General features: G+C 36.7%; 1 protein-coding gene across 3 annotated transcripts in view; it reads right to left on the reverse strand.

Moving 5' to 3' along the window:
* LOC102498463 (putative ATP-dependent RNA helicase DDX60) overlaps positions 1 to 27,798 on the reverse strand; it is an 83,784-nt gene that overhangs the window by 10,404 nt on the left and 45,582 nt on the right. For all 3 annotated transcript variants that reach the window (XM_027766787.1, XM_027766786.1, XM_027766788.1), the window contains 10 exons: positions 26,954 to 27,081; positions 22,462 to 22,617; positions 17,530 to 17,665; positions 14,358 to 14,510; positions 9,748 to 9,852; positions 8,398 to 8,598; positions 7,150 to 7,254; positions 6,868 to 7,012; positions 5,198 to 5,316; positions 214 to 361 (listed from right to left, as the gene is read on the reverse strand). In XM_027766787.1, the coding sequence (XP_027622588.1) occupies positions 214 to 361; positions 5,198 to 5,316; positions 6,868 to 7,012; positions 7,150 to 7,254; positions 8,398 to 8,598; positions 9,748 to 9,852; positions 14,358 to 14,510; positions 17,530 to 17,665; positions 22,462 to 22,617; positions 26,954 to 27,081 (1,396 nt within the window). The remainder of the gene's footprint in view (positions 1 to 213; positions 362 to 5,197; positions 5,317 to 6,867; positions 7,013 to 7,149; positions 7,255 to 8,397; positions 8,599 to 9,747; positions 9,853 to 14,357; positions 14,511 to 17,529; positions 17,666 to 22,461; positions 22,618 to 26,953; positions 27,082 to 27,798) is intronic.

A 27,798-nucleotide genomic window follows, 5' to 3' on the forward strand; every position in this document is an offset into this window, starting at 1 on the left:
TGATCGTGTAGTGTCAAATCTAAGCCATGTAACTTAGCTAATTCCACATAATAATTTTCAGCATAAAATTTACTCAACATATAAATAATTGTTAGTTTCTTGTATATTTTTTGTAATAGTTTTGTTCTGATTTTCTAAAATTCAGTTTTATCTCAAAATATTTACTTTCTTTTATTGACTTTCCATTTGGTTCTTGTACATTCATAATCTTACCTATTTTTGAGAGAGGTAGTTGGTATTCTTTTTTCATGTCAGCCAACTTAGAAATTGTTAGAAGGAAGGAACCAAAGTGCTTTTTAATTCTGTTGTTGTGTTCCTCTACTACCATGGTAAAGTCCTCAGGAAGATCATCTAGAATTACCTATGAATAATGAAGTAGTAAATATAATTATTTAAAATAAGATCAATTTTTTTCCAAAATCCCTGTGACAGAAGGTCAAATACTTTGAATGGCCTGGCTAAAAATATACTTCTAAGTATAAATAATTTTATTTATGGCAAAATAGAAATATAAAAACCAAACTAAATTCACTTGTAATCCTACCCATGGATATGCACAATACAAATTTTGGTACTTAGTATTTCCTTTCAGTCCTTTATATACATAATTATGCTATAGTATTCAATTTTACTGTGTAATGTTTATATTCAATATATCTGGAATATTTCTCCTTGTCATACAATATTATTAATAAAGACAAGTTGTGGTGGTTGCATAATATTGTAACATACAGACATGCTAAAATTAATCTAACCATTCAATTATTGAATATTCAGCTGATATTTAATCTTCCACTATAAATTTTATGATAAATTCTGGGTTGAATTATGCCCCTAATCCATTATGACTGGTTATCCTATAAGAAAGGGAAGTCAGAACCTGCATTTGGCATAATAGCTATGTCACTAGACTACCATGTAGTCGACTGCAGTTCGAGTCCCAGACCCGGTGGCTTAAATTCATGCTGGGTACATGTGCGTGCGTGCCCAGGATCCCAAGAGGAGAATGGAGGAGAACGGATTGCAGCATGGCCATCCCTCCTGGGGGGTGATTTCTTGCTGTCTGTCTCTTTGTCTTTCTGGTGAGCACATGTGCCCTATAGCAAAAACCTCTCAAAAACAAAGGAAGTCAAGAGAGAGAGACATATACACAAGAGAGAACAACATGTGAACATGAAAGAAGAGGTCAGGATGATATATCTACAAGCTAAGAAATGCCAAAAATTTCCGGCAAAGCACCAGAAGCTAGGAGAGAAGCATGGAACATATTTTCCTCAGAGCCCTTAGAAATAACAAACCCTGCCCAGACTTCTAAACTTCACAAATGTGAGACAATATAGCTCAGCTGTTTAAACTATCTCATTGGTGATACCTCATGTCAAAGGTCTTAGGAAACAAAGTTTATGATAAATTTTCTACAGAGAATTGTGGAACTCTTGGCCCATGACGGCTTCATCTATATCCCTACACTAAGAGACTTGACTAGACTCTAGCATGACTTCTAGTAGCATGAAGCCACATCCCCAGAATGACCTCAGGCCTTGATCCCTCACTTAAAGTACCAGCCTGAGAAAGCTCAGTGTACAAGGGAAAAAAAATGTAGTATTTGTTCTAGCCAACATACACCTGCTTCCCCTTTTTAGAGGATTTTTTTTCTTACTCTTTCTTAGAGAGGTTTTGTTTGTTTGTTTGCTATAGAGCACTTGCACTTGCCAGAGAAACAGAGAGAGACAAAGAGACAGAAAGCAAGAAATCACCCCTGAGGGGGGATAGCTATGCTGCAATTCTGTCTCCTCCATTCTCTTCTCGGGATTTTGAGCATGCATGCACATGTGCCCGGCATGATTTTTAAGTTGCTGTATCTGGGAATCGAACCTCACTCAACCAAGTGGGAGTCCAGCAACATAACAGTTATGCCATCTGCTAGCCCCTAGAGCATTTTCTAAAAAGGGCTCGCAACTGTAAATATGTGTATCTTACAACCCAGACTTGTCTCCCGCAAAAACCTGAGAGCCATTCTTTTGAAATGTAATAATCCAAACCATTTATTTTATTATAAAAGGTCTTTAACTTAAGATGGCAAAAGTACTGATACTATATATGAAAAGAATTATGAATTTTATAATATTAAAAGTTAGTTAGGATTGACCCTGTAGCACAGCACACTGCAAAGGGAAAGCAGGCTTACTGTGTTCTGATCTTCTGGCATCTCTCATGATGTTTGATATAGGGTCTTGCACATTGTTATATATTAGATCGTTGGGAAAGTCATGATATACTTTTCTATGTTTTTGTATGCAAAAATGTGTCATGACTTTCCTAATGATCCAATATATATATATATATAAATAAAACTAAAAATGGAAAATTATTGATGATAACATTCATGATTAAGTCACTATGCAGTGTATTCTGGGTGGGAAACCACATTTTGTATGCTGTGATGATGCTGAGGGGATGAATGTAAATTAATTTAAAAAAAGTTTCAGGAGAAAAAAAACTGCAAAAACTGTTTTTCTTGAAATTAAACAAAAATGCATATTTGATGACTGCAGTAAGCTCCATAGCCCCAGCTAGGTGCTACTTTATAGTATGTTCATTCTACTCACTGAGGTCTATGGCTAAAGTCTGACTTGTGTTCATGGATATGCATATATCAGCTGTGCTTGCTATTGGAAATATTTAGATTAATTACTTTCATTAGCGAATCAATAAAATGGGGGGGAGGCATAGCAAGCAACCATGGATACTAGAGACAGTGTGGGAGGAGGGGGAGACACAGCAGAGGGGGAGAGAGATTCAAGAATGGGAAAAAATAAAGCAAAACATACAGGAAACAAGAAATGGAAAATTATTTGTTGATGATAACACATATGTTGAAGTGTTTTATTGAGCCAATATACAGTGTACTCTGGAAAAGAAATCTCATTTTGTATGTTGTAATGATGTATAGTGAATGAATGTAAATAAATAAATTTAAATAATGAAAAAAAGTTACTTAATGTGTAGCCAGGCAGTGGTACAGTGAGTGGCACAGGCCCACACGGGAAACATCCTAGATTTGTGTCTTGGAGCATCCCTGAGCATGTTGGGTGTATGCATGCTCATGATGCAGGCTGGCTGGGACTGGGAATGGATCATGCCATGGGGACTTTTGGCAGGTGCTGTCTCTCTAGCTGTTTCAATTAAACAGAAAAAGAGAAAAAGTAAGCCCTCTATTTCTGTCTCCATAGGAAAAGAGAGTCCTAAATCCATAATTTAAAGGTAGCATACAGAGTTGGCCTCTTCAAATTTGCACTACCCAACCCTTTGTCCTTTTTCACTTCCTTAACTCTACTGAGTCCCACACCCTGCCTTCCACCCTATTCTTTGTTCAAAATGTTCAGATCACTTCTGCACACATTTGAGCTCAGATCTTTCCCTCATTGACTCTCTTTACTGAATAAAATGTTTTCATGGTTTTAATTAATGTCCAGCTGTATTTATCTTTGGCACAGCATCATTTTATTTTTATTTTTGATTCTATAATTAATATAAAATTCCAAGAAGTAAAAAATCATATTAAAGAATATCTTAAAGTAAATAATAATGATAAATAAAATTAAATACATATTTTTTTTAAAAAAAGGATTTACCAAGTTGTAATTAATACCTGTAAATTTTATTGTTGTTTCTCTTGACTTTTTCTATAGCCAATAATTTCATCTATAAATAACAGCTATAAAAATAAGGAGCCAGTCATTGATATAGTGGCTAAGACAACTGGATCCCATTTCGCCAACTGCACAGTTTTAGTACTGGACCCAATAACTTGGAAAATGTCAGGCACGTGTATATTGATGTGCCCTAAACCCTGAAAGGAGTATATAGGAGAAGGTATTGCGGCATGGCCATCCTCTCTGGAGTGTGCTTTCTCCTTATTCCTCCTGCCCCCACTCCTCAGCTCTTTCCTGTGAGTTTACACACTCTATAGCAAAAAAACAAACAAACAAAATGCTAACATGTATTGAGTGTGTCCTATGTATATCAAGGAGTATTCCAAGCTCTTTGCTTGTATTAATTTATTTAATCATCATAACAGTTTTTCAGAGTCAGTGTTACTATAATTCCTGATTTATAAATAAACAGGCCTCTGTCAGGAAATTTGCTTAAGGCCACCTCCCTGCTAAGTGACAGTGCTGGGCAGGACTCCAGGAATTTGACTTTAAGCTACACTGTGGTAACTCCATGTTCACTATGAGTCTCTTTCCAACAGTTATACTGCATTTTCATTTCTTGCCATTTGGCAATGATTAGAACTCCCACAACAATATTTCAAATAGTTGTTAAATTGAACATTCATGTCTTCTTGTTTCAAAAATTAATGTTACGGGAACCAGCAGTTAGCGTAATGGCTATGTCGCTGGACTCCCACATAGTCAACCGCGGTTCGTGTCCCGGACCCGGTGGCTTAAAACACGCCGGGCGCGTGTGCGTGCGTGCCCAAGATCCCGAGAGGAGAATGGAGGAGAAGGGATTGCGGCATGACCATCCCCCCTGGGGGGTGATTTCTCGCTTTCTGTCTCTATGTCTCTCTCTGTCTGTCTGGCGAGCGCATGCGCCCTACAGTGAAAATCTCTCAAAAAAAAAATTAATGTTACTATGGCCATTATTTCACCATTAAATATAACATCATTTGAAATCATCTTCAACATGATAAAAATATTCTGTGTTGCTAGCTTTTCTCATTTAAACAAGACCTTTTCTTCATCTGAATCTTTTCCTATCAATAATTGACATACACCTGGGGCCAGCAGTTAGAGTAATGGCTATGTCGCTGGACACCCATGGAGTCGACCACGGTTCAAGTCTTGAACCTGGTGGCTTAAACGCATGCCGGGAGTGTGTGTGCATGCCCAGGATCCTGAAAAGAGAATGGAGGAGGGGGAATTGCGGCATGGCTATCCCCCCGGGAGATGATTTCTTGCTTTCTTTCTTTCTGTCTCTCTCTGTCTTTCTGGCGAGCACACACGCCTTATAGCAAAAACCTCTCCAAAAAAAGAAAGAAAGAAAAAAAAAAAAAGAATTGACATATGCCTGAAGAAGTAATCCTAGTGAATGACGGTATAATTTTTACTATTAGGAAAATACGATTGTATCTTGTTATAATGGAAAGATTTCACGTGACATTTCAAGGTTATGTTTTTCTTTTTCTTACCGTTGAATAAGAACTTCTCTTCTTTAACTCTTCAGAGGGCGAAAGATATCTTCTTCCAAAAAGATTTGCTAATACCACTACTAAAGTCTCCATCACAGCTTTAGAAAATTTCTTCTGACCTGTTTAAAGTAAACATTTTACTTTCTAAACTTTTAGAGAACAAAACACATCATTTTATAAATATACCAGCCACTTTTCAATATTTAACATATCATTTCAAGGCAAGACACTTTGCAAAAGCCAATTTTCAGATGTTTGGTGATTTTCAAATAAATTACATTACTACAGATGAATTGACTCCTTACTGAGACAGAATGGTTTGTATCCTTGGATCTACTCCAGGCTTTAGGAACTTGGAAAAAGAAATGATCAGCCATTCAGCCTTTCATTTTGGAGTTGCCCTGGGATCCCTCACTGGCTTCCAACCTGTCTTTGTTCCTCTGTCTCCATTCTACCCAGTCTTTCCACGTCTGTTCAAAATCTGCCAAGGAGTGAAGGTCTATGCTCCTTGTTAAGTTCTTCCTCTGCCATTCAAGACCATAAGTGAACTGATACTTCTTTTCTATCTGACACACATTATAGTCCAGAAAAGGATTCACTCCTGCTCACACTGAAATGTTAGCTCCTAATATTGTCTCTACAATATTTATACCCCATATTTTCAAGTGCTCAAATCCTTATAATACTTTAGGAACTAAACAGGCTACAACTGATCTACACTATTGGAAAACTGCAGAGGAGGATGAAGAATAAAGATTTCAGATTCAAGCCAAAAAAATGGATTTGCAAACAAAAATTGATTTGTTTATAGTTTATGCCATTATGGGCACTTTGTTTCCAGTTTTTTCTTCCTTTACACTCATGATACATTGCACGCAATGTTTATATAATAAGTAAAATTCAGTGTGATTATTTCCTATAATTTGTTTGTGAATAATAAAGATTCACATGAAACTCAGGTTTTATGGATTAATTTATTAGTAGTTTTAAAGTCTATCCTATGACATTATTGTAATTATTTGTATTATTTTTAAAATGTTGACAATTTTCCCAAAATAAAATATAATAATGGGATATTAATTATCTCATATCCTATTTCCCATCTATCTGCATTTGAGTTTAGATATCATTTGATTTCTTTCTTAATTATGTTATAAAAAAGAGAAAAATTATCATCTTAAAAATATCATTATGGAAAATGAGATTATAATGCTGATAGTTTCCTATCACTTCTAAGAAGTTTAATATTTATTATCTTTGATAATTCTAAGTGTTTCAATTAAAAAATTAAGTTAACTCAGCCACTGTGTACGTGAGACCCTGTTAAGAGTGTCTCCTTCTTTCTTCGTAAAATAAACTTTAAAACAAATAAAGTATATTTTAATGATCATCAATACAAATATTTACATTATGATTCTCTACATGTATACTGTGCAGATATTTATATTTTATAAATATATTTAATAATAGGAAATTGATAAGAAAACTCTTCAAAATGTGTTATGAGAAAAGGAATTTAAAAGATCTCATGCCATCCAAAGTGAGTACAGTTCTAGGGGTTATTTGAGAGTATATAAATGTACATGTATGAGTATGTGTTTGTGTGTCTGTGTGTGTGCATGTATGTGCACTTTAATGGAAAGAAGATTGGGAAAAGACTATTAACTCACCATTTTTGTTGGTTGGAATACATAATTTGTGAAATAAACCTTTCACCAGCAAGCTCACGAAAATAAAATTTGCAGGTTCATGATAATGTAAATGGGACACAAGTCCAGAATAGCCAATGGGAATACATTCTTGATTCAGGTATCCCTATAAATCAATGTTATATGTTAAGGTCAGGTTCTTACATCACAGAAATAGCAAGTGTCACCAATAAATAATTCAGTACAGTAGAATTAAATAAATGTATAATACCTTAATTTAATAAAAATAAATTTAATTGTTACCTCTGTGACCAAGAATTGCAAAGAATATATAAAGTAAAATTTTAAAATGGACTTCATCTTTGGTTGCTTGAAGGACATCAGTGAATGTTGGAGCACGGATAATGCCTATACATACATATATTAAAATATCAAGTTAGATATTAAAAGAATTTTGTAGTTTGCCATCTAAGTATAATACCCAAAAGGATAAGTAAGCATTTCTATTATAGAACTTGGTAATATAAACTTACATATGTATCCACACACACACACACATATATACACACACATGTACACAAAGTATGAGATTACTTTATATTTTAAATTAGACATTGTAGGGGCTGGCAGGTGGTGTGGTGGTTAAGGCAGCTGGACTCCCACATGGCTGACCATGATTTGAGTCCTGGACCTAGCAGCTTGCTTTCTCGCTTTCCTTTTCTTTCTCTGTCTCTCTCTGGTCACCTTCAAAAAAATTTAATAAAATAAAATAATAACAATGAAATAAAATAAAATAATTCTTAAAAAATAAATCTTTTGAAAAAAATTAGACATTGTATATTGCCTTATTTTAGTACTTATTATCATTACTATAGGTATTCAATGTTACATATTATGTATGTGTAAAATAATGGTAAGAAAAATATAGACAGGTAGATGAATATTTATAACTATGTATGACTAGTGGAAGAAGTAAACATAGGGTTTAAAAACAGAGAATCAAGAATTAGGAGCATTTCAGTATTTTGTACATTTTTCAGTTATTAATTATCCTTTGAAGTTCAATTTTTAAAAATATTTTAGGACAGATATAATTATAGAAAAAAATATAATTTTTCTAATATACTCAGAGCCCAGAGGAAGTTAAAACAGAGAATAACAGGTTTCATTTTCCATATGTTTGAAAACATAGACATTAAACGAATATTCTCATGTTACACTGGGCATATGTGTTTGCATGCCTCAAATTCCAACAGGATGGAGAAGGGATTACAGTATGACCATGCCTCATTGAAGGGGCGTTTTCTTCTTTTCCCTTGTTTTCTGTCTGGTGAGTGTACATAACCTCTGGCAATTAAAAAATTAAATCAAAATCTAAAAAAGAATGTTCTTGTGTTGAATATTATGAAAGAGAATCAAATGTTGCTATGAATTTGTCTATAATGCATTGTTATTTTGACTTCTTTAACTTATGTAACTGATAGAACATTATGAAATTAAGCTGAAATGATTGTGTTTATTAGATTAATGTAAATAATACAAACAGTGTACCTTTGCTTTGCCATCCTCTTTGTCATCTGCTTTGGCAACTAATATCATAAGTCTGAGGATCAAGGACACCTTCAAAGGAAACTGACCCTTCAGTTCAGGCATATTTGACTTCAAAAGCCTTTGAATCTTGGGTAATGGAATATTATAGAAGAATACATTTCCTATATTATCTTCTCCTCGTCTTCCTGCACGACCAGACATCTAGAGTAATAATCACAAAGCTTTTAAATAATTCTAAACTTGGCACTGTAAACAGTCTATATCAAGTAGTACCTTAAATATTCAAAAATACACCCTGAAGAAGTTCTTCCTTTCTCAATATATTAATTTTAGCAAAGTTTAAAGCTTATTTAATTTTACAAATACACCTTTAAAATGCATTTACTTTTTTAGTAAATGGTGTCTCAACTTCTGTGTTTACAGAGTGTGAAATTTAAAGCAGTGACAATTTCAGTCTTATTTGCCAATGTGTTTCCAGAAGCTGGTCTGAACTAAAAACACTGTAGCTACTCAATAGACACTTGGCATCAATTGGTTACTCAAGATGTGGTTACCTCTCCCTCATGTTATTTTTGTTTAAATTCAATACTATTTACCAAATTGGGAATATCCCCAAGAAACCCCTCCAATTTAGCTGGTCACAGATTGCTTAAAAAGTCTTCAAATATAATCATATTCAGAAGAGAGCATAGGTATAGAAACCACTTTCTATTTCTTTAAAGTACTTATGTATTTATTCCATTGACAATGAGAGATAGACACACTTGATAGCATCTAACCACACCTGGATCTGCCTCCCTTACCAAGGCCGTCCAGTCAGCCAGGACCATGGGTATGCCTGTGGGTGTGCCCAGTGTGATTAGCTCAATCCAGGACCCAATTCCTTGGCCTTTCTCTATGATACTGGTGGGGTTTGTTCCCCTCTGTTCATGATAAAGCATGGACATGTACATGTGAAAGTTAGAGAGAAGGAGAGAGAAGTTCACTCTATAGGGTCTGATCAACCTTCCTCTAGTCTTCCCTCATCAGATCTTGGGCACTTGCATGTGCACTCAGAATGAATCGGGTAGATCAGACTGGGGAGACAAAATCCCCTTGGCACATGAGATCCAGCGTTTCTTAAGCAGCATATTACTGCTGTACCACAGAGTCGGTCCTGGCTCCAATATTGCAATGTCTCCCTACCACCTATACTACTGTGTCAAGAACCCATTTTCAAATATTTTTCTAGTCACCAGATGTTTGAGAATAAAACGGTTTATCTTGTCATATTAGATGGATATTGTATATTCCAGATCCCTGTGTATACAAAAGTAACAACAGCAACAACAAAACATACAATATAAATACCTGTCGAAAGTTCAAAGCATCCAAAAAAACAGAATCTGCAGTAAAAACAACAGTTTTACATGGCATATTAATTCCCAAAGCAAGGGTTGAGGTTGCTGCTACCACCTATGGATAAGAGGTAAAAAAAAAAAATTATAAAAAGAAACTTAATATAGAACACACAAATGTATGCATAAGCAATAAATATTAAAGATTAAGTCCACTTACAAAATTTTTTTGAGTAAAAGTCTAATGGTTAGCCAATAACACTCAAAATAAAAACTTTATATTTTGTTTTGGAATAAATAACTAAATCTCACAGAGATTTTCATTTACTTTAATGCTTTTCTTTAATATTGTAATTATCTAGCATTATCAGATTACAAAATGATGTGAAATCAAAGTCATTCAGTAAGCAATTTTGGGTGGCATAAATAAAAACAATGGATTATAGAATGAGTTTAACTTCATATTTAAATGTTTTCTTGACTGTTTCTGTTGTCAGAGGGCACATGTGCTCACTGTGTAGAAAGAGAAAGAGAGAGAGAGAATGAGAATGAGAAAGCACCCCCCGCTTGGGGACTGGTCATGACACAATCCCTTTTCCCCCATCCTTTCTGTTCAGGAGTTTAGGCACACATGCACAGAAGCCCAGCATGTCTCCCAAGCCACCAGGTCTGAGACTTGAACCAATGTCAGTCACAGGGGATCCAGCCACCATAACCACCATGATACCATCTGGCCCTACATTAAAATACTTTTAAGGATAGTAAACAGTATGTGATACAATCAGAGAAAGCAAGCATGTCATATTAAGCCTTAAAAACCTGGCCTAAGGAAGTTAGATATTAAGAGAAAGAGAAATAACACAATTTAATTAACATGTATAAGATTCATTTGGCTGTTGAATGAAAGAACTCATTTTAGAAAGTGATGAATGGAAGCTAAGTAATCTGATAGGAGTGTTGTATTTGATTCTAGATAAGATACAATGATGGTGCTATTAAGTGAGAAATATTATCCTCAGTAGAAAGAATATGTGCAAGAGTGTGTGTGTGTGTGTAATTTTTTTGAGGTGATAATACTTGATAAATTTTGATCATTTAGATGTGCAAGATAAGGGAAAAGGAAGATAAAAATACATTCCCTAGGATTTTTTTTTTAAACCTTGATTTCAAAATACTATTTTGGCTTACATTTCTTATGGAAAACTTGCACCAACTGGAAACTGCCTTATCCCTACCTTATTCTAAAGCTACTTCAAGTTGCTCATACTCCATCTTGCTTCTCTTAGTCCTTTTTAAAAAAAAAAATAGACACAATTGTGACTACCTGTTGTTCTCTAAATCTGGTTTAGCTGCATCACTAATAGATAATGCCTACATCGTTTTTTATGTATCTATTGGTACAATGTAGTTTTTAAATTTCCACTTTGGGTTCTTTAACTCATTAAATCTTAATTTTCAAACAGGAAGCTTTTGTAGTTGTCTTGCTAGACTCTTATTTACTTGCAGACTTTGATGACTTCATATTTAGTTCTTTAAAATATGCTCAAATTTATCTTTATATACAATATATTACCATTTTTAACTGTTCATAACTACACTCATTTCCTTTTAGTTATTATTTCATTTTATTCTTTTGCTTTTAGTTCTTTTCTTCTTATGTTTTTAAATGTGTCCCACAAAACCAACACATAGTTAGATGCTTTATTAATCAAATTCTGAAAACTTTCCCCTCAATGAGTCATTGGTTCATACACATCCAGCATGTTTAACATAATTGTTTTATGTGGTGATCTAACTACCATCTTATACTGTGCTATTTGTTAGAGTTTTAAATCTGTATTGTCTCCTTTCTTTAGTATTCTTGATTGATTTAGGTATTTCTTATAACTTATTTTTCCTCTGTCATCTAGGATTAATGCACTTGAATTCTGTTCTTTAGTGGGTCCTACCAAATTTGCACATTCTTACTTATTTTATAAAAATCTAAAGCTGATCAGTAATTTTATCCTTCCCTTGGACATTACCTGAAACGTTATCCATTTCTTTTTTTAAAAAAATTTTATTTAACATTATTTATTTTTAATTTGACCACAGAGGGATAGATCAAGAGAGAGAGAAAGAAAGAGAAAGTGAGAAAGCAAGCCACCAGGTCCAGGACTTGAACCACAGATGGCCATGTGGGAATCCAGCATCTTTAATCACCACACCACCTGCAGGCCCCCATTCTCCACTTCTAAAATAGATGTTATTACAATATAGTTTATCTTTATTTTTAAATTCAAGATGCTATTTTCAATTTTTGTTCCGATAAAACAATTTTTAATTTACTGGTATTTACCATTTTCAATAAATGTCCTTTCATCTTTTTAAACTAATTTTCAATGTTTCTGAAATTAATTTTTTCACAAATTTTTAGAATTTTCTTTTAGTGACAAAGTAAATGACAAATAACCTTAGTTTATATTTGTCTAAAGTTATTCACTTTGTCTTCATTCTGAAAGAACAATTTTGTTTTGTATGAAAATCTAAGTTCAGTAATCATTCATTTACTTATTTACTTTTAGAAGTTTTTGCCTTAGGGTGGGTGCACTCACCAAAGAGAGAGAGGGAAAGATAAATCATCCTCCAGGGAGAATGGCTACACTGCAATCCCTTCTCCTCCATTCTCTTCCTGGGATCTTGGGCATGCATGCACACATGCCTGGTATGAGTTTTAAGCCACCGGGTTCAGGACTCTAACAGCAGTTGACCATGTGGAAGTCCAGCAACATAACTGCTCCACCATCTGTTGGCCCCTAAGTTCAGTAATTTTAATTAATTTGTTAAAGTAAAATTTCCCTTATTTATGGCTCTCAATTTTGCTTTCAGGAAGTAAGATGTTACTCTAACTGTTGTAATAATCTCTGTTTCCTCAGGCTGCTTTTAAGGTGCTTTATCCTTAATGATATAAACTTACACAATCTAATAAATATTAAAACATATAAAATAAAATAAACAGAACTACAAAGAGAAACAGAAAACTTTCCCTTCAGAGTGGGATTTTTTTTTTTTTTTTTTTTTTTTAGATTTTTGGTAGTGGGCCATGTGCACTAGTGCCCAAGATCTGATGGCTGGAGGTCTGGAGGAAGGGGACTGCTGCATGATCAGATTCTGCAGAGATAGTTCCTCTCTTTTCACATATTGTGTGCACACACACACACTGCATCATGAAAAGAAAAAAATGTATATGGAAACTGGGACTAAAAGAACAATTTTAAAGTGGAGAAACAACAAAACTACCTCAGCCAGGTGAAGGCAATAGTACATATCCTTGACACAATACCATGAAAATGACACTTTACATCTGGGGTCTTCATGCCAGAAACACAAGATCTCACATGAATCAAGAGAAAAAGATCAGAGAAATCTCAAGAAGAGTTAGTCTTTGAAATACCTGATCAGTGAGCCTTAAAACTGTTAAGATAGGTGCCAGAGATGGTGCGGCTATGAAACATGACTGTATGAGGCAATACCACATGGAAAGGTTTCCAGTTCAAGTCTGGAGATTTCCTTGAGGTATGAGGACTGCAAACTTGCCCACGATCTAGGGCTAGCTAAGAGTTAGGAGTTGATTTTGGCATTGGGACCCTGTTGAGGGTGCTGTCTCTCTTTGTGTATCTCTGTGTCTCACTCACCGAGGAGATAAATGAATGAAATTTGAAAAAATGTTAAATAAAAACTGTCAAGGACTTGTCCTTTAGCCTAGTGGATAAGGAAGTTGTTTCCCATGGGGCCACCTGTGCATTGAATCCCAGCCCTAGCAACTTGAAAAACATAACAGGTGCTTTTGCATGTCCCCCAAATCTTAACAGGATGGGGAAATGAAGGAAAATGGATTGGGGCATAAAGATTCTCCCTTGAGGAGTACTTTCTTCCCCTCTCTCTTTCTCTGGAGAGCACATGTGCCCTCTGGCAATTAAAAAAATTCAGCGATATAGTTCTAGAGCCTTGATATTACTTTTCCTCTTTGAAACAGTTATTTCACTTTGCATTATAAGTTAACCCTATTGGGGGCCAGTGCTGGACTCCTACATGGGTGACCACAGTTCAAATCCTGGACCTGTCAGCTTGCTTTCTCACTTTCCCTCTCTCATTCTCTCTCTCTCTTTCTCTCCCTCTTTGTCTCTCTCTCTGTCCCTTCCTGGTCAAATTAAAATAAGTAACAAACTAAAGTTAAATAAAAATAATTCTTTAAAAATAAAGTTAACCCTATCAATAATCAGAAATATTAATATGTTCATAAACAAAAAAATTTAACATTAGCAGAATGTTCAAGGGAATTATATGTGTATATTATGATACACTCATAAAATGTTTATTATATAATGCTAATTAATAAGGTACTTAATTATGTACTGTTAGGAAAAAAGATATGACCCCCCAAATTATTATATTAATTATGTAAAAATGTATATGAAAGAATGGTAAAATATGCTAAGAGTATGCCTCTAAATGGAGGCATTATGGTGGTGAGGGGATGGAGTGTCTTCTCTATAAACTGTCAAGGTACACGTCTTGCTACTCAGTCCAAAGGGAGAAATAAAGGCACTGATTTTAGGAAAGTTATCTTCAAAGTTCACCAACCTGAACATGCCCCAATCTGAAAAGCATCTCTACGACTTGTCTTTTTTTATATTCCATTGCCCCGTGATGATATCCAATGCCCCGGTGTAATAGTTTGAACAGTTTGTAGCCTTGTCTTGTTTCACACAGTCTGGATAAGATCTTCCTTAAAGTCTGAAATACTCAAACAAAGAATTTTCAATACCAAAGAATTTACTCTTCAGCTTAACAATGACTTTATGTGTTAAAAGACTGTTTAGAAATCAACGCAGAGTTAGACACACTTCTTTTTATTTTTAATTTTTAAAAACATTATTGTTTAATTGTATTAATTATTATTATTATTTTGTTAGTGCACATGCATTCACCAAAGAGAGGCAGACAGAGAGCAAAAGTGAGAAAGCAAGCTGCTAGGCCCAGGACTCGAACTGTTGTCAGCCATGTGAGAGTCCAGCTGCTTAACCACCACGCCACTTGCCAACCTGAGTTAGATATGCTTCTAAAAGGAGTAATTGTGTTTTAGATCAGAATATGAGGCCTATTTGACAGATAAAATGCCTGATACATAATATCCAGGTAGAATAGTTTCACACCCTGGCATTCATGCTTGATATCTGAATCAGTAGAGTGCAATCCAACTTCAGATGTGATGATGCTTTCTTCATCCTTTTTCCTCATTGGGAAAATGCACCCCACTTTCTCCCCTATATCCACCACATAAGGGAGCTCAGCCTCATTTCCAGAGTATATTTAATCACAGGTAACAATTATAATGGACTGAACTCCAGGCTCCACCTCAGCTTGAGATGATGGTGAAAAACTGAAAAGAAAACGTTAGAATTCTAAGAGGTGGATCATTACATCAGGGCTAGTGTGCCTTGATGCTAGTACCAAAACCCATTCCTATGCCTGACAGTTCTCAGCTTAGTCCGATTATCTACCAGAACCATCTTGCTCTGTTTGGGCTGTTTATCTGAAACTAATTTATTATATTGTATTTTCCCCTCTCTTCTTTTCTTTCTTTCTTTCTCTTTTTTCTTTTTTTTTTGGTTTTCATTATCATTCTAAATTATATCTTACCAGTGCCGTTCTCTCTCCCTCTTTCTTTGTGCCTTGCTGTCTGTGTTTGTACCTTTGTGCCCATCACTTCCAGTTTTCCCTCTCATCTCTCTCTCTTCTCTCTCTCTATAGCTTTTTCTCTTTCTCTGAAACACCTTACATCTGTTTTTGAACAGTTTTCTGCCTCTCTCTGTCAGTCACCATTATTTTTATTTCTCTGCCTATTTTCTAATACTCTTTTCCCTTTTCTTCCTTTTTTTCTCTTTGTCAGTGTGCTTCCCTTTTCCCCCCACAACTACTATACCTTAAGGAAATTAAAAATATATATGTACAAGTAATAACCATGGGTTCCTGACTACATTAATGACTATGTCCACAGCATTTTATGAGCTCCGATTGTTTAGAAGCACATTAGTATTCCATGCTTAAGCTTTTGAATAATATATGGGGTATGGGTTAAGACAATAAAATGATATATGGAGTAAGGGAGAACTGTAAGACAATAAAAAGTCAACTGCTTCCAGTTTTTAGAATGAGGAACATGATGAATGGGGCTATACCATCAGTTTCAGAAAATGAGAGGAAGAGTTTTCAGAAGGAAGACAAAAACCAATTTTGATTCTTGTAACAATATGCTACTTAAGCCTGTAGCCCAGAAATTAGTTTTTACATTTAAATCTATGTGTATGTTCATATGAAGGAATAGTTATAATGAACTTCAATAAGTAAAGGTAATTTTACAAGACAAAACGTTTTAGATGTTAGAAATTTACCTGGGCATAAGTCTCTAAACTGCTTTTAATAGCTCCATAAGCTTAAACAGATCTTAATTTTGGGGGACTGGCAGGTGGCATGGTAGTTAAGGGCCCTTGACTCCCACATGTCTGACTGCAGTTTGAGTCCCAGACCTGGTGGCTTCCTCTCTCTCTCTCTCTCTTTCCCCCTCTCCCTCTCTCTTTCCCCACTCTGGTCAAATTAAAATAAATAAATTAATTTTATTAAATTAAATAATTTTTAAAAAACCCAGATTATATTAATTTCTCTAACTTCCAACTTTAACTTATTATCTATTATTTCTAAATTAGTTTAAATTAAGCATATTATGAGTTTTGTAAACTGTATAGCACAGTATGGACATATACACATATTGTTATGGACTTACTTATGTCTCCCCAAAAATCATACTTTGAAATACTAGCCCCCAGTACTTCAAAATATGACTATATTCAGTGATAGGATCTTTTACAGAGTTAATTAAGTTAAACTAAAATCATTAGGGTGGGTTCTATTCCAATATGACTGTTGTCCTAAAAAGAAGGGGAGATTAAGACCAGCAGATGGCACAGCAATTACAAAACTGGACTCCCACACAGCTGACCGCTCTTTGAGTCCCAGACCCAGTGAGTTGAAACTCATGCCAGGTACATGTGCCATGCATGCCCAAGATCCTGGGAGGAGAAAGGAAGAGAAGGAATTGTGGCGTGGTCAGCCCTCCTTGGAAGTGATTTCCTGCTCTCCCTCTCACTGTCTGTCTCTCATTCTCCAGTAAGCACACTAGCCCTATGGCAAAAACCTCTAAAGTTGGCAGGGGTGGAGATTTAGACAGATATATACAAGGGAAGATGGTGTGAAATAGAGAGAGAAGACATTTATTTACAAGGCTAAAAGAAAGAGACCCAGAACATATACTTCCCTCAGAGCGCTCAGAAAGAACAAACTCTGAAGATGTATTATCTCAGTCTTCCAGGCTCCAAAAGTATTAAAAACTGTTTCTTAAACTACCTAATCTATAGTACTTTGTAGGAAAAACCTTAACAACTAATATATACAGTCAAATGTATCCCCTTGGGAACCAGCAGTTAGCGTAATGACTATGTCCTGGACTCCCACGTAGTTGACCATGGTTCATGTCCCAGACCCGGTGGCTTAAAACTCACGCCGGGCGCGTGTGCATGCGTACTCAAGATCCCGAGAGGAGAATGGAGGAGAAGGGATTGCGGCGTGACCATTCCCCCTGGGGGATGATTTCTCGCTTTCTATCTCTATGTCTCTCTCTGTCCGTCTGGCGAGCGCATGCACCCTTTAGCGAAAAATCTCTCCAAAAAAAAATGTAGCCCCTTTTCTTTTCTCTTACCTTATAATCCACAGTTTGATGACCAGCATAAGTACAGTCTGCAGGAACCTTATAATATTTTTCAATGTTTTGCTCTATTTCAGCCTCCAATGAAGTCATTCTTTGAATTCTATCAGTTGAATCTGATTTTGAATCACTGAATATAAAATATAATAAAAATCAATAAATATGTTAGTTATAACATGCTCCTTTATTTTTTAAATTTGAAGTTATGTCCATAAATACTAGGCAAATTAAGCATAGACCAAACGTTGCCCCCTTAGAGGAAATTCATGGGACATTAATTACTTCAATTTATGCTTATCGTTTTCTCACTTAAGTATATTTTAAATGTATGCATTAACTGTACTTAACAGACCAGCAGACGATGTGGTGGTTATGGCACTGCATCCACATGGTCAACTTGGTGGTTTGAGCTCCAGACCCAGCGGCTTGGAAAATCACCTTGGGCACATGTCTCTGCATGCCCAAAATCCTAGCAAGAGAAGGGATTGTGATACTATCACTCCCCCTGGGGAGTGATTTCTAACTTTCCCTGTTTCTGTGTCTCTCTCTGTTTCTCCCCAGAAAGCATGCACAACCTATGGCATAAATTTAAAAACAAAGACAAACAAAAATACCAAAAAAGTTAAAATAACAACATTATGAGGCCCACCTGAATATCAACCCAGCATCAAGTCTGGTCATCTGTGGACTCGAGCTTCAGGCCCATACTCAGATCCTACAAGTCAGCCCATGTGCCAACCCTACCGGGTTGCCCATTCTTCACCAACTGATGAAGAAATGTTTCTGCCAAAGCCAGCATGTAAAACTAGAAGAGGCAACTGCTTCTTCAAATGCACACCAACATGAGGCTATGAGTATTAACAAGGAACAGGGTAACCTAATCACTAAGGGAACAAAATAAAGTTCTAGTAGCAGACCTTAAATAAATAGAACCTACAAAGAGCCTGAAAAGTTTTAAAATCATCTTAAACTTGTTTAAACAAGTTCAGTGAGCTAAGAGATAACACAGACAACTGAACAAATTAGAAAATCAATATATAAACAACATGAGAACGTCAACAAAGAGACGGAAACCATAGAAAACATACCAAACAAATTCTGGGCCTAAGGAAAACAGGGATAGAACTGAAAAAATTAATAGAGAGTTCCAAAAATTTTCAATTAAATGGAATAATCAGCAAATTCAAATACAGGATTTGAAATGATCTAGTCTGAGAAACAAAAGGAAAAAGGAATGAAAAGTATAAAGAATGCCTATCCAGTGAACCAATATAAACATTATGGGAAATTTAAAATGCAAGAGAAAGACAAAGGGACCAAACATTTATTTAAAGAAATATTGGCTGAAATATTCCTAGAAGAAATAAAATGGATATCTAAATTTGAGAAGCTCATGGACCCAAACAGATGGAATCTAAAGGTCTATACTGAGACACATACAATTAAATAGACAAAAAACAAAAACAAGAATTTGAAAAAAGTGAGAAAAGGTAACATCATATACAGAGCCCACCATCTACCATTCGTAAGATTATCATCAGATTTCTTGGCAGAAACCTTGCAGGCTAGAAAAAGTGGGCTAATATGTTTAAAGCACTGAAAGAAAAAATACCTGCAAACCAAGAATATTACACCTGTCAAATATATACCTTAAAAATGATGGGGGTTGGAACTAGCAGTTAGTGTAATGGCTATGTCGCTGGACTCCCGCATAGTCGACCACGGTTCACGTCCCAGATCCTGTGGCTTAAAACACATGTGCGTGCGTGCCCAAGATCTCGAGAGGAGAATAGAGGAGAAGGGATTGCGGCGTGACCATCCCCCCTGGAGGGGTGATTTCTCGCTTTCTGTCTCTACGTCTCTCTCTGTCTGTCTGGCGAGCACACACGCCCTATAGTGAAAAAAACCTCTCCAGAAAAAAATGATGGGGGGATGAGGCCTGCAGGTGACGTGGTGGTTAAGGCCACTGAACTCCCACATGGCCAACCGTGGTTTGAATCCTGGACCTGGTGGCGCTTGCTTCTCTGTCCCTTTCTGGGTCCCTTTCTGGTCAAATTAAAAGAAACAAAGTTAAAATTAAAAAAAAATTTAAATGATTCAGGTGGTGTAGTAGTTAAGGCACTGGACTCAAACCTGGCTAGTTATGGTTCAAGCTCTGGACCCAGAGGATTTCAAATCACACATCACATTGGGCACATATGTGTGCATGCCCAAAATTCCAAGAGCAGAAAAGGGAAGGGAGATTGCAGTGTGGTCAGCTCCCCTGGGAGGTGATTTCTCATTCTCTCTCTCTCTCTCTCTCTCTCTCTCTCTCTCTGTCTCTTTCCAACAAGCTCACATATCCCATGGCAAAAACAATAAAAGCATAAAAAAGGGGGAAAATAATGGAGGATTGGATTACGATAGAATGGGATCACCAAATCTCTTCTCCTTCACAGTAAAAGCAGAAGACAGTAATTGCTCAGACACATTTTTACTGAATTTCTTAACAAGAACATTTGAAACCATCAAGGAAAGATCTGAAGGTTTTTGCCTTAGGGCATTTGTCCTTGCTAGAAAGAGAGACAGAGACAGAAACAGAGACAGTGAGAGGGAAAGTGGAAAGTCATCTCCCTGGGGGGATGACCACACCACCATCCCTTCTCCATTCTCCTCCTGGGATCTTGGGCTCACACATACACACAGGCCTGGCATGATTTTCAAGCTACTGAGTCTGGGATTCAGAGTAGTCAGCCATGTAGGAGTCTAGTGACATAATCACAACACCATCTGCTGGCCCCCTGAAGTTTTCTGAAACCTGAAAAATTAAAGCATCAAAAGGGAACCTAGATCACAGCCAGCTGAAATCAATAGGCTGGAACCAGCAGAAACTTCTCTTTGTTGGGAAAAAGTGAGCAAAAAATCCCTAAGAGTCTTTGATATCCCAGTAGATGGCACTTCTAGCTACCTGGCAGTCCAGGATACTGCATGGCCTCAGACCCAGAAAGTGGAAGTTTCTGAGATTAACAGAGCTGTCTATCTCCATAGAAGGAGCTCTCCTGGTTGACCCCAACTCCTAGAACCCAAATTCTGCAAAGTAGTGCACTTTGGGAAACAAGCAACTGCTAGAGGAAAACTGGCACCAAAACCCAACACCTCACAAATTTCAAATCCCCAAGAATCCACTGCACTCTTACCTTGCTAATGTAGGCAGCTGCAGGAACTGCCCCCATTACACTGAACCATAGGGCTATAATCCCAGCACACAATTTTACGAATCATCATAATCTCTGGAGCACAACTAGCATAATGGGAAGGACTGCTTCAAGGAACAGGCAGATAAACTTGGAAGCTCCTCTACTGAGCCCAGCTCACACTGTAGCTTCGGGACATGGCCCCTTCCCCTGGAGGGGCCCTCCAGTCTCTGCTTTAATAGCCTCTGGCTTTCCTGGGCCCACCTCATGCAGCATCTTTAGTGTGCAATACCTTCCCCACAATTGGACACTTTAACCTTAGTGGCCCCAGTCTACAGCTTGCCATGGGCTTAACTCATATCATAGTTCACGTTTGTGGTCTCTGCCTTCTGTAGGGGGGTTCTCTAACCTCAGCCCCCATATTTCCTGGCTTACATGGAGCCCAGCTCATGTGGCGGCTTGAACACACAGCCTGTGCCTCCTGTGGGGGCCTTTCAGTCTTGGTCCCTACAGTCCCTCACTTGCCTTGGGCCCAGTTCATGCAAAAGCTCCAGAGCAGCGGCCTTAGCCCTCTGCAAGAGTCCTCCAGGAGCTGTAGGCCTCTGTGCCACACAGGTGCTGGGCCTGATGTACCCTGCAGCTTGAGCACACAAATGCATCTTCACTGCAGGAGCCCTCTGGACGAAGCTGACCCCCATTCTTGAGCAATACTGAGTCTAGCACCTGCTGGAGTAACATCACATGGTTTTCACCCCCAGAAACAGCCCCCCAATCCATATAGGCCAAAACTCTCAGCCCTGACATCCTGACTTGCTCCTTCTTCTCCACTCTATCAGCCATCCTATAAAAGAGCACAGATGTATGCACGTTCCCACTTTTGAGACCAAAATCTAACCTCTATGACCACTCTTGTCTCAGAAATACACCCGAAACAATTAAAAAATAATAAGTTATTGCATTGTGGTTAGTTTTTCTCTCAAAAGGGATAAGGAGAAATAGTAAGAAAGAATACTGAATAAAAGTGAGAATTTTATAACTATTTCCAATACTAAATTTTGTTTCCTGAGTTAATTTATAAATTATAATAAAACAAATAACTAAAAAAATTTATGTTTATATACTTTACATTAAGACTATAAAAACACTAAAATCATGCTTGAGTAATAATTAAAAGCCAAGTATGTTTGACAATTTGCTCTAACTGATGTTTGATATTTAAATGCCTTTTTATATAATGGATATAAACATTCATACACTACTTTCATCCAATTTGCAAACTTATCATTGCTAAAAAGCAATCTTAAAATCTGAAATCCTAAGAAAAAGGGAAGAAATATGTTAATAAAATGAAAATTATTATGAAACATTGTATAGTTATTAAAATACTCCAAAATTCTCTTTCGCATGTGACCCTAAAGTAAGTTGTAATTAAATGGACTTGATGAATGTAAAATGGAAAGAGGTCACATCAAAATTTGAATCATAAAAATATTAACCCAGCATGGTGGCATGCTGCTAAGACACTATACTCTGTAGGTTGGAACTACCTGAGAGAACAGGGTTCAATTCCCTTTCCATCCTTAAAGGTCAGGGTTGGTAACGTGTACCTGTCCCAGCTGGAAGGCTGAGGCAGGAGGATTGCCACATGGTGGCACTTTGTTTTTTAAAAAAACAAAAAACAAACAAAAAAGAAAATATAAACATTTGTATTTTTTTTAACATTTAATTTCATCATTGAAGGGGAAATACTTACGCCATATGAATTTTTTTCTGGGTCTTCATTGCTTTCCATAGTTTCTTGATCAACTTGTTCTCTCTTTCAGGATTTGAATAATTCTGAGTATTTTGTTTATTTACCAAATTAGTATGAAGTTGTGAAGCTGAATATTCCACTGAGTGAATATTGTATCTAAATTAAAAATACGTAGGAATATTTGAAAATTGCATGCTTGTATCACTCTAGACCTGTCTTCACTACTAAAGAGAATTTTGGGGAACAAGAATATTTGTTTGGTAATATTATTCTCTACCTTCCATTCATTTTGGACTTCTTTTTTCCCTTTATTTTAGGTTTTAGCCATAGGGAGCATGTGATCACCGGATAAAGGCAGAGACAAAAAGAGAAAAAGTGAGAAATCGCTCCCCTGGGGAGATGACCACACTGCACTCTCTTTTTCTCTATTCCCTTCCTGGGATTTTGGGATCATATACACATGCACATGTACCTGGCATGATCTTGAAGCCACTGGGTCTGGCACTTGAACCATGGTTGCCCATGTGGGAGTCTAGGGTCTTACCCACCACACCCCTGCTGGCCCCTTTTAACTCCCAAATCACAGTCTGTGTGAGTGGAAGAAAAGATTAAAGTTTGTTAGACAAGTTAATTTTTTTAAATTTTTCTAATGGTATTACAAATGATTATGTAAGGGCTCTTTACTGAATTAAACGTACTTCTTTCCCCATTTTAAGAGTCACCATATTGGGACCAGCAGATGGCATAATAGATATGTCACTGGATTCCCACATAGTCGACTGTAGTTGGAGTCCTGGACCTGGTAGCTTAAAACTCACACTGGGCATGTGTGTGTGCATGCCCAGAATCCCAAGAGGAGAATAAAGGTGAAGGGATTGCAGCGTGACCATCCCCCTGGGGAGTGATTTCTCACTTTCTGTCTTTCTGTCTCTCTGGCAAGCACATGTGCCCTATAGCAAAAATCTCTCTTAAAAAAAAAAGGAAAACAGAATCATCATCATCATGTTAAGATTTATGAATATTTGTGAAAAACATTGTTTTTTTTATTGATACTAGTAGTTCATTTTCACCTATGATATACAATTTGAGTTAGAAATTTTATTTTGCATGGATTTCTGTGAATTCTTAGCTTTTCATCATACACAGTTTAATCTTTTTATCTTTACTTTGCTCAATAAAATCCCAGTTAATGAAACCAGCAGATGGCATAGTGGGTTACATTGTTGCGCTTCCACATGGCTGACTGTGGTTCAAGTCCCCAACCTGGTGACTTGAAATTCATGCAAAGTGTGTATGCCTGTGTGCCCCAGATCCAGGGAGAAGAATGGCAGAGACCAGACTGCAGTGTGGGCATCTCCCCTGGGAGAGGGTGATTTCTCACTTTCCCTCTCCCTATCTCTTTCTCTCTGTCGCTCCCCTGGGGAGATGACCACACTGCACTCTCTTTTTCTCTATTCCCTTCCTGGGATTTTGGGATCATATACACATGCACATGTACCTGGCATGATCTTGAAGCCACTGGGTCTGGCACTTGAACCATGGTTGCCCATGTGGGAGTCTAGGGTCTTACCCACCACACCCCTGCTGGCCCCTTTTAACTCCCAAATCACAGTCTGTGTGAGTGGAAGAAAAGATTAAAGTTTGTTAGACAAGTTAATTTTTTTAAATTTTTCTAATGGTATTACAAATGATTATGTAAGGGCTCTTTACTGAATTAAACGTACTTCTTTCCCCATTTTAAGAGTCACCATATTGGGACCAGCAGATGGCATAATAGATATGTCACTGGATTCCCACATAGTCGACTGTAGTTGGAGTCCTGGACCTGGTAGCTTAAAACTCACACTGGGCATGTGTGTGTGCATGCCCAGAATCCCAAGAGGCGAATAAAGGTGAAGGGATTGCAGCGTGACCATCCCCCTGGGGAGTGATTTCTCACTTTCTGTCTTTCTGTCTCTCTGGCAAGCACATGTGCCCTATAGCAAAAATCTCTCTTAAAAAAAAAAGGAAAACAGAATCATCATCATCATGTTAAGATTTATGAATATTTGTGAAAAACATTGTTTTTTTTATTGATACTAGTAGTTCATTTTCACCTATGATATACAATTTGAGTTAGAAATTTTATTTTGCATGGATTTCTGTGAATTCTTAGCTTTTCATCATACACAGTTTAATCTTTTTATCTTTACTTTGCTCAATAAAATCCCAGTTAATGAAACCAGCAGATGGCATAGTGGGTTACATTGTTGCGCTTCCACATGGCTGACTGTGGTTCAAGTCCCCAACCTGGTGACTTGAAATTCATGCAAAGTGTGTATGCCTGTGTGCCCCAGATCCAGGGAGAAGAATGGCAGAGACCAGACTGCAGTGTGGGCATCTCCCCTGGGAGAGGGTGATTTCTCACTTTCCCTCTCCCTATCTCTTTCTCTCTGTATGTACACATGCCCTAAGGTAAAAATCTCTTTTAAAAAATTCCCAATTAACTTCAAGAAAGGATGCAAGTTTCTGCATAGGCATTTGAAGGACTTTACAACTTGGCCACAAATTTTCTTTTTAAGTTTGAAATTTAGATATACACATAAGGATTATTATGAATGGTTTTGTGTGTGTGTGTGTGTGCGTGTGTACATATATATATGTAAATTATATACATGCACAAATTAAACCAAGCGAAACATGTATAATTAACCTAAACTTCACTTATAGCTATTCTTTGTCTCTCACTTTCATAATATATTACATGTAAGTTTTGGTCATTATCTCTTTCTTCTGACAGTATGTTTCTGTTTGTTTATTTTAGGGAGGTATTTAATGGGGTGTAATACACTGGATGTAGCTTGATGTCCTTTCCCTTTCCTCTCTGTCTAGAGTATCTACAATTAACATTCAGCTCGTTTTCAGAAAACTTCTGTCACCCTCCCAGCCCATTGTGATATCTCCTCCTGATAAAGTCCAAAGCACTTAGGATCTTCATCACATATTTATTTAGAATGTATGCTATCTTAAGTATGAGGGACGGACTATGCATTACAGTTAATAATTTACTATTTTTTGGGACCAGCAGTTAGCATAATGGCTATGTTGCTGGACTCCCACGTAGTCGACCACGGTTCACGTCCCGGACCCAGTGGCTTAAACTCAGCCGGGCGCGTGTGTGTGTGTGCCCAAGATCCCGAGAGGAGAATGGAGGAGAAGGGATTGCGGTGTGGCCATCCCCCCTGGGGGGTGATTTCTCGTTTTCTGTCTCTCTGTCTCTCTCTATCTGTCTGGCGAGCACACGCGCCCTATAGCAAAAACCTCTCCCCCCCAAAAAAAAAATAATAATAATTTACTGTTCTTCATTCCTATGTTTTCAGAGGTGACAGATATGTCTTTCCATCTCGTAGGACACAAACAGCATGTCTTGAACACTGGACTGTTTAGTAAATGTCTCTTATGGCTTAGTAGCATCCAGTTGTTTTGGGGTCATGTCCGCTACCTATTTCCCACTGATCGTCAAAGCGTTAAGGAGAGCTGTGTTACAAATTTCTTCTGCATCCTCAGAGTCCTTGGCACGCCACCAAGAAACAAAGTGAAATGATATGGATTTAAACTCATTCTACCAAAACCAGAGTGACTTGATATTTAGTAAGGGAAAATTCATTGTTGTAAATATGATGAAAATATGATTGTTTCATTATATGTTGCTGCTGCCAGGCCCCATTTAACTTTTCTGTTAATACTTTGAAGGGCTTGTCTTAAATCTTCTCTAACATCCTTTCTTTCTATTAAAGAGCTTAGATGTAGTAAATTTTTTCAAATAAGGAACAGAACAAAAGTTCAATATGTGGTTTATGTGTATACATGTGTGTGTTTATGTCCATACTCTTCTGGCAAGCACACTATATAGTTTGTCGTTATTTATTTTATTTTTTTACTTTATCTTTCTTTAACAATGTATGAAACTTTCTAATAATTTATGGCCCAGAGAATTTCACTCTTCCAAGTCATATCATTAGATTTTTTTTTTGTTTGCTATAGAACATGTGCACTTGCCAGAGACAGACAGAGAACAGAGAGAAAGAGAGAAAGTGAAATATCACTCCTTGCGGGGGATGGCCACACTGCAATCCCTTTCTTCCATTCTCCTCTGATATTTAGGCATGCATGCCCACATTTATTTTCCAAGCCATTGGGTCTGGGATTTGAACTGCACAGTCAGCCATGTGGGATCCAGCTGCCTTCACCACCACACCACCAACTGGCCCTAGCCATACCATTAGACTTTAGATTTTGAAGTATAATTAGTAAGAAAGGTTTTTTTTTTTTCTTTCTATATACTATATCCAATTTGGTACAGTAAGTATGACTTTAATGTAGAGGTAATATTCCTTAAAATGCTACTAATATAAATCAGAGATTATATATCCTTCCTTAATTATAATTTTCAAAAGTCTTCAAATTCATAGGACTTCAAATATAATGCTTTATACAGAAAAAAAATACTCACATAAAAAAAATTGCAGGCAGTCTATTCATTTCTTTAAGTTTTTCCACAAAACAGGGAAACATTCTTTCTTTTTCAGCTTCTTCACTGTCAAAGGTTTGAGGTTTAAGATACATCAGCAAATAATTCACCTGAATAGAATTAATATAAATAAGAAGGTAGATTTATAAAATCTGTGTGATTGTGAAGAAAGGAAAAAAAAAATCAGCTGATACTTAAGGTTGAAAATCCAATTTGCATTAAATAACAAACAAAAGAAAGTGAGAAATTCTATCTAAAAATTATACACTAAACATTTTAAAATAAAACTAAACTTCAGACAACTTGAGTGAGGTATTCCTACAATGTGGTACCTAAGTCTATGTAATACCATGGCAGTGTATTTGTTCAGATTATTACAAATTAATATTGGCTATTAATGAGTGAATATAGGATATAGTATGGCTTTGACATTTAATGGTTAAAAATTGAGATAATTTTACTCATTTATTTGTTCAAATAATATTCTAGATATACCTACTGTTTCACAAATAATATTTTTAACAAATATCTAAAATTTAAAAATTGAAAGGGGTCAGGTGATGGTCTCACAACTGGACCCACATGCAAAATGTCCTGAGTATGTGTCTCAAGACCTCCCAGACCAGGCCAGGATATATACATATGTGCCTGTCAGCTGGGTCTGTTGAAACTGGGGGTGGATCAAGGTATGAAGGCCCCATTGGAGCTGTCTATCTCTCTGTTTCTCTGCTTGTGTGTGTATGTGTGTCTTTATCTCTCTCTCAATAGAGAAACAAACGTTTTGTAAAATTTGAGAAAAAGAAATGTTTGTAGCTAAAATTTTAGGT

The sequence above is a fragment of the Tupaia chinensis genome, unplaced genomic scaffold (assembly GCF_000334495.1).
Source record: "Tupaia chinensis unplaced genomic scaffold, TupChi_1.0 Scaffold143687_1, whole genome shotgun sequence".
In the NCBI taxonomy this organism is placed as follows: Eukaryota; Metazoa; Chordata; class Mammalia; order Scandentia; family Tupaiidae; genus Tupaia; species Tupaia belangeri.